The sequence below is a fragment of the Oreochromis niloticus genome, unplaced genomic scaffold (genome assembly GCF_001858045.2).
Source record: "Oreochromis niloticus isolate F11D_XX unplaced genomic scaffold, O_niloticus_UMD_NMBU tig00007768_pilon, whole genome shotgun sequence".
Taxonomy (NCBI): Eukaryota; Metazoa; Chordata; class Actinopteri; order Cichliformes; family Cichlidae; genus Oreochromis; species Oreochromis niloticus.
Genome location: NW_020328760.1, coordinates 76,923 through 84,924, shown reverse-complemented (window position 1 = coordinate 84,924; position 8,002 = coordinate 76,923). Strand labels below are relative to the sequence as shown.

The following is an 8,002-nucleotide window of genomic DNA, read 5'->3' as shown; positions in this document are numbered from 1 at the left end:
TCAGATTACAGGAAAACTGTAAGAGGTGACGCAGATATTTCACTGGATTCTGACTGTGGGTGACCCTACTCTTCACCCTGTCATCCACAGCCGAATTTACTGTACGGTTTTTGAGAAAAGTGATAGTAAACTTTGCACATTTTACTCTACTGTACTCTATATATTCCCATCTTTGACCTCAGATTACAGGAAAACTGTAAGAGGTGACGCTGATATTTCACTGGATTCTGACTGTGGGTGACCCCTACTCTTCACCCTGTCATCCACAGCCAAATTTACTGTACGGTTTTCCTGAAAATTGATAGTAAACTTTGCACATTTTACTCTACTGTACTCTATATATTCCCATCTTTGACCTCAGATTACAGGAAACTGTAAGAGGTGACGCAGATATTTCACTGGATTCTGACTCTAGGTGACCCCCACTCTTCACCCTGTCATTCACAGCCGAATTTACTGTACGGTTTTCCTGAAAATTGATAGTAAACTTTGCACATTTTACTCTACTGTACTCTATATATTCCCATCTTTGACCTCAGATTACAGGAAAACTGTAAGAGGTGACGCAGATATTTCACTGGATTCTGACTGTGGTGACCCCTACTCTTCACCTGTCATCCACAGCCGAATTTACTGTACGGTTTTTGAGAAAGTGATAGTAAACTTTGCACATTTTACTCTACTGTACTCTATATATTCCCATCTTTGACCTCAGATTACAGGAAAACTGTAAGAGGTGACGCTGATATTTCACTGGATTCTGACTGTGGTGACCCCTACTCTTCACCCTGTCATCCACAGCCGAATTTACTGTACGGTTTTCCTGAAAATTGATAGTAAACTTTGCACATTTTACTCTACTGTACTCTATATATTCCCATCTTTGACCTCAGATTACAGGAAAACTGTAAGAGGTGACGCAGATATTTCACTGGATTCTGACTCTAGGTGACCCCACTCTTCACCCTGTCATCCACAGACAATTTACTGTACGGTTTTGAGAAAAGTGATAGTAAACTTTGCACTATTTCTGTACTGTACTATATATATTCAATCTTTGACCTCAGATTACAGGAAAACTGTAAGAGGTGACACAGATATTTCACTGGATTCTGACTCTGGGTGACCTCCACTCTTCACGCTGTGATCCACACCCAAATTTACTGTATGGTTTTCCAGTAAATCAATAGTGAACTTTACCCAAATTACTGTACTGTTTTCTGATTAAATTAAATCCTAATCTATTACTGAACAAAATGAGTTCATTCAAGTATTTACTTAACTACAAGAAATTTCTTTCCACACAAAATTTAAATTTTCAAAACATCATTCACACACCACCTCAAGTAGCAACTTTAGTTTTAGACATTATTTATTCAGCGCTTAATCACAACAATATCCACCTCAAGGCACTTTACATAATAACTTAAACCTTACAATAACACATACAGAGAAACACCCAACAATCATATGACCCCTATGAGCAAGCACTTTGGCGACAGTGGGAAGGAAAAACTCCCTTTTAACAGGAAGAAACCTCCAGCAGAACCAGGCTCAGGGAGGGGCGGCCATCTGCTGTGACCGGTTGGGGTGAGAAATTACATTTCTCATATTACAGATTTCTCAGATTACTATTATACATTTTTGATATATTGTTATTCATTATCTGTCATCACACAAATCAACACAAAAATCAAAAGGAAATACTTAAAATACGTGCTCAAAGCAAGAATGTTATACATATTGTGTTTTACACATGTGTTCCTCAAACACCAATAATAACTATAAGCAGATTATTCTAGTACCTTTCACTGCATGTGGAATTAGGTTACACAAAGCACACACTTCCACTCTGTCTTCTGAGCGCTGCTGAGCTGTTCATTTGTCATGTCCAGGCATTCAGAATGGAACCAGCAGTTGCAGTTATCACACTGGATCTGTAAACAATAACATATGAGTTTTCATAAACACATGAAGTAAATAATTCTATGATTTCATAAATTACAATCCTTAACAACACAGAGTCAAATACTTTGTGGTAGATAACATAAAACTATTTTTAAAAACACTATACCCAGTCAGTGATGGAGGGTCCTGGATTGGGTGGTTTCGCTGTTGCACACATGGCACAGTTGGTGTCACTGTCAAATACTAAAACATAAATATATATATATATGTTAGTGTCAATCAGTTTGACACAAACAAATATGTCCACTTGAAAAAGAGATTACACACCTGAGGCCTCAAGTATTGTCTGTGCAAATGTCCTTCGTGCCTGGGCCATCTCTTTTTTGTCGTCCAAAATGTCATTTCTGGTTTATTTGGGAATGCTTCCATTACTGCTTTGGCCATCTGAAATGAAACAAAAAATAAAATTTAATTGAAAACGTCTGCAAATGTTACACTTCCTATTTAAATAGTTTAACCTTTTGAGATTATTTTAACTTATCTTCTTATCTAATTTTACAGAACAATATTATTGCTTTAATGTGGTACCATACCATGATGACCATTACTCCGCAGCTAGAACCATCACGTTGAAATGGATGTGTCAGTACTCCTCCTTGAAGTCTCACATTCACCCAGTCTGTTTTGTTGTAGCATGTCCTTCTCATTTTGAAGTATTCACTGTGTGAACATAATGTACATGACATTTATATAGAAATGAAAGATAAAAGTCACACAGAAAAAGAACATTCTCTACTTTTTCATAAATCACATAGACACATATAATACATATCAATGTGTTTTAATGGTGTGTCAGAAAGCCCTGTGCTCTAGATTATGTTACATGAAGTATCAAAAATAATAACATGTTCTTTGAAATCTACAAATGTTAACTGTGTCAAATGTCTCACTGCTTAAACACTGTCAGGGTATTTTTATTATTTAAAATTACATATGTGTGTAATTTTGAAGTAATTTTTTTAAATTCTTTAACGAACTGATAACCATGGATTTTATTACACTTTCATCTACAACCATATGTTCACCTATAGAAAAAGACATCCTCTGTCCTCCTGTGACTTTTCTAATGGCATTACAGAGTACCTAATATTTTATGTTATTATTATATACATGTAATAATGCATAATTACCGGAATCTTTTGGCTGCACGGTCAGACTCTTCCTGCTCCAAAGAGTTTCTTGAAGGATCGACCAAATACAGACAGCTGTCATCTGCATTTATGTACTGCGATAGATATATAAATTTAAAAAGTACATAAATTATGAAGAATGTTTTATTGAAACAAACTTTTTTTCACAGAAATGCTGCTTGTACTAACCAGAAACTTCCAGTGTACATTTCCAATGTTCACAAAGGATAAAATGGCTCGATAGTTGTCAAAGTTCACCTGTGACATATTAGGAATTACTTACAAATTTGCAACAATACTTTTTTCATTTATATCAAGAGATTGATAAAATTTAAAAAACTGAATTCTAGAATATATGAAATAAAAATTTACCTTGGACAAGCTTTGTCTCCTGATTAGTTCTCTCTCTCCATAGAGGATCACACCGCTCGTGTAGTGGTTCATAATGTAGATATTATTCCCCAGATTCAGCCGAATGGCCCAGTGGTGCAGGAGACTTTCAATGACCTGAGGAGTATAATAAATAAACTTTTATTACTTTGTAAACATGATAAATTTTTTGAATACAAAGGTTAATAAAGAGTTTTTTACTTAGGTATACTCAGTATTCAGTCATGAGGATATGCCTGGAATGTAGATCTAAAGCAGTACTTACTGAATGTGTAGGGAACAACTAATGTTCTGCCCCAGCTTTAACGTTATCCTTATGCAGTACTTTTGGGGGGAAGGCGGGTTAATACCTGGATTACATACCTCTCCAACAAGCCAGCTGTGTGGTCTAAGGGTCAGGAACTCACTGTGACGTATGACAAAGTTGTTACCTCTAATCTGAGATGGGACCACAGAAACAACAACTTCCGTTTCCTGTTGTTTCCACAAATATGCGACCTGTGTTTCAACAACACAAAAGTAACTAAATAAAGTTCTAAAAATTCTTCTTAGGAGAGGTTTTAAATGTAATTTTTAAAAGTATTTTATGTACCTGACGCAACAACACGAAAACATCTCCAAATTTGACATAGATTTTAATGTAATTTATTTGAGATGTTAAACTACAATAAGAAATTAAAAATTGAGTCAGTTACTGTTGTTCTTGTAAAATTAAGGCCAGTAACTTGTAAATGTTACATTTATTGTTGGACTGACATTTGTCATTTTTCTGTGATCTGTAATTTTCATTCATCAACACATACATATAATAAAATCTAATATATAATTACAAAATATGTACTAACAAACTTGGTTTTTCAACACATGACATAGTTTTTGAATTAGAGTTTGTTTGTGAAACATCACCTGTGATGCAGTGTCCTTTGTTAGACCGGTTGTGTTTCTCTCAAGGTGCTCTGTCCTTTCCAGTGTAGATGGAGAATCCTCTGGCCCCTCGATTTGTGGGTTGAATTTAAAAGAAAATATTTGTTACTGCTGTGATCATTTTAAGTAATGTTTTATTAAGGAAAACATGGCATTACCTTTTGCATGAATTACACGTTATTAATGCTGATATATTTCACATAATACTAACTAAGTGCGGTGTTTGTTGGCTTACAAAATCATAACAAATGAAGAAGAACAACATAGCCTGAATGTATTTAATGACTGCTACTTTTTGTGGCCTAATTTTTATTGCACAATTTGAAAAGGGTTATTCTATGCATCAAAGATGCTATAATTCTTCAATTTCACTTGTTATTTCATAATAATTATTTATTCATGCTGATTGTTATCATTTTTTTCTAACACTAAAGATAACAATTATACTTTAAAAATGGGTGTACTCACTGTCCTCCTGACATCAGAGAGTGGCTCCAAAAGGATCTCTTTGAAGGCCCTTTCCATTTCCTTCACGGTTGGATCATCGTTGTTTACCAGGTGTATTTCAAATGGAGGACTTGTGGGGTTCTTATGTTTAATGTACTTTTTGATTGTGGTGACTACAACATCAGCACAAATTGAGACTGGAAAGTTGAATATTCCAGAGCTCACTGCTGGAATGGCAACAGATGAAATTTGTGCTCTTCTGCACATGTCATGACATTCAAAATACCTTTAGTTAAAGTTTCTTTGCATGGGATATCATGTGCACTGTGGGGTCATTCTGCAGACACGGGCCTACCAAATGAATCAGCTTCATGCAAGGTAGTTTGCCTGCTGTGGTAACTGCAACTTGTCCAGCCTTTAATTTGCCATTTTTGGCAATGAAGACATCACTCTCTGCTTGGATAGTACGTCCTCCAGTAGCAGACAGTGCCTTTGCAAGTCCACCCATGTGAGAGAGACTTTCATTAGCTGCATTCACAATTGCATCCACTTTGAAGGCACATAAATCTCCTTTCCATACTGTGACCGACACTTTATTAGCCATGTATGTTGCTATTTTTTGGCAAACGGCTATTTGTTCCTGGCTCTCATCCTACAAAGATATACACATGTCAATTTTCAGAGTCATTTATGACAATAACACACAAAACATAAATGTAGACTTTAAAAACATATCTAAAAATACCTGGTTTTGACGAGCATCATGTTGTTTGTGCTGTTCCTGTTTAAAGGTTTGAACAGTGGTCTTCCCTTTTATCTGTTAACAGATAACATTTTTGAATGACTTTATATAATAGAATATAATAGACAATAGAATATGGTCATCAATGACACAAACTTGTTCTGATTTGAGATGTATGTAACGAGTGAGCATCTGTCCTGCTGTTGGTGTACCATACAGGTACTGATATGACTGTGTATGAGTGCCTAGTCCCCTTAAAGGACTCTGTCCAACATTACATCCCAAGTAAACAGAGGAACTATGAGAGAAAAACATGGGCAGTATTGTGGTCCAGCTGTACAGAGAACATGCTAGTGTACGATTGCAAACTTGCTTGCCTGCAGTCAGGGCACGCGAGCTGTGCTTAATACAGTAGGTCTCCAAAAGACAATGATCACCCTTGAAAGCTTGTTTAATTCATATGCCCTTGGCCTACAACTGCTGAAACAAAGCTGTACATGGTGTGACCAGCAAAAGCAAAAAACCTGAGCTTCCTCCGGCACTTGTGTCACCTATGGACATGCATTGTTTGTCATTAAAGTGGGGGTTCACTAAGGCCCATGCCTAGGTGTAATACATTGTCAAAAACATAAAATTTCAGGTAATCAGTTGGAATACAGTTTGATAAAACTGTATTCCACGGATGATAATTTATAATTTATAATTGATGCTTTATAAATAGTCAAAGCAGACGCTTTACCCCAGAGGACAAAAGGAGTATGGCAATGGGAGGACATCACAAGGTTTAATTATTGAAATAATGGGAACATGATGACTTACCTCAGTTTTCTTTTTCTTCAGTGGCAGTTCGGTCACTAACGTGACACGTACACACCTTTCCGTTTAATGCGTTTGTCTTTCCATTTCTCCATTTCCACGCGAAAAGACTGTTGATTACACATACATACTTTTAGTGCTTACTTATTTTATCAACTCTTAATTCTACAGTCATAGCCAAATGTTTCACTTTTCTTAGTTTCTTGTTCTATTTGTATAAAACATCATTTTCATTATTAGGAAGTTATTCATACCTTTTGTCTTGATTTTTTCATGTCTGCATATTCAAGCAGGAGGGCATCATGCATTTTTGATAAATTTCCACAAAGTCATCAAGCCTTGTCAGTCTCCTTCTCTGGATACGGATTTTTTTCAAATCCCACTGGCTTTTCTCCATGATTCCTTGGGTTCTGTTGTCTTGTGTAAAATTCTTAAATGCAATAGTACATTGTTTAAGTCAATATCTATGGATTGTAAATTTATATACAACTTATGTTTCTTTTTCACTTATTCTTCTCGCTATGATACCTGGTTCTTGGATTGCTGAATGTCACTATAGAGTTTACTGAGCTGCTGGTAAGCAGGACCAGTACCATGACGTCCAAGATCCCCTAAGAAGAATACAAGTAATTCAAAAACATAATTAAAATAGATAATTCAACATTTATCACATTTACATTTATTAATAAATGACAATTTATGATAGTAATACAACAAATAAAAAAATGTACCGAGCATCATTGATGACCACAAAGTTGCATGTGGTAGAAGGTGATTTACCAGACCGGCAATAAATTTGGGTGCATGAAAGATGTTTCTTTCACCCTCACAGTCCAGTGTTGCATTGTCAACAATTGCCTGGAAATGGGTCTTCAAGGGGCATTCTGAACATCAGTCTGTAAAACAGATATATATCTATATTCAGTAAGTTATCAAAGCAAAGAGAAATTAATTATATATAATGTTATTGTGGTTTAAAATATATATATATTTTTAATAATTTAAATTCATTAATTCATTTGGGACATACACAAGTAAAAAAGTTATTAATAAGATTACTTAATAAATCTTAGCTAACCTTGTAGTCCTCAGCAATCACAGTCTTTTCATCCAAATCCAGGGTCCCCCTTTTTTGCATAAGGATTTTCAAGTTGTTGTAGTGTTTTGTTACGTTCCTTCCACTACAAGGACTGCAAAACACTATTGCTGCACTATGGACAACATCATCCATGTCTTTTAAGTTATCACAGCATGCAAGGAGCCCAAACACATGCATTCCAAGCCTGTAGTTCTCTGGAATGCTGGGAAAATGAACGAATGAAATCACTGTTAGTAGGGCCTTTACATTACAAATCTTGTATTCTTTTTTAATTATTGATATAAATGTACTCACTGTTTTTTACAAAGGTCCTTGGCATTTTTCATGACATGGCTCAAACATCGATGAAGAATGGGAATGTTGAATTCCTGTCTGAATGCTGGCCAGTGAGTAAGACATAGTACTTCTGCAGCAGATCCTCTAGACTTGTTCTGCAGAATGTCATGGAAATGGATCGAAGGAGTACTAGGGATCCATCACACATGA

General features: G+C 35.7%; 1 protein-coding gene and 1 long non-coding RNA gene across 2 annotated transcripts; both read right to left on the bottom strand.

Annotated features, from left to right (window-relative positions):
* Positions 1-1,775: 1,775 nt before the first annotated feature.
* LOC109200617 (uncharacterized) lies at positions 1,776-6,461 on the bottom strand. Its single transcript, XM_025904938.1, has 12 exons — positions 6,421-6,461; positions 5,605-5,676; positions 5,215-5,511; positions 4,881-5,086; positions 4,395-4,481; positions 3,471-3,986; positions 3,288-3,356; positions 3,099-3,193; positions 2,502-2,628; positions 2,236-2,352; positions 2,075-2,151; positions 1,776-1,937 (listed from the first exon to the last, which is right to left on the bottom strand). The coding sequence occupies exons 6-12, from the start codon at positions 3,540-3,542 to the stop codon at positions 1,886-1,888; spliced, it is 609 nt and encodes a 202-aa protein (XP_025760723.1). The 5' UTR covers positions 3,543-3,986; positions 4,395-4,481; positions 4,881-5,086; positions 5,215-5,511; positions 5,605-5,676; positions 6,421-6,461; the 3' UTR covers positions 1,776-1,885.
* LOC109200619 (uncharacterized) lies at positions 6,461-7,306 on the bottom strand. Its single transcript, XR_002060781.1, has 4 exons — positions 7,149-7,306; positions 6,946-7,028; positions 6,672-6,847; positions 6,461-6,527 (listed from the first exon to the last, which is right to left on the bottom strand). It is a non-coding gene; the product is annotated as an uncharacterized LOC109200619 (long non-coding RNA).
* Between the last annotated feature and the right edge of the window lie 696 nt (positions 7,307-8,002).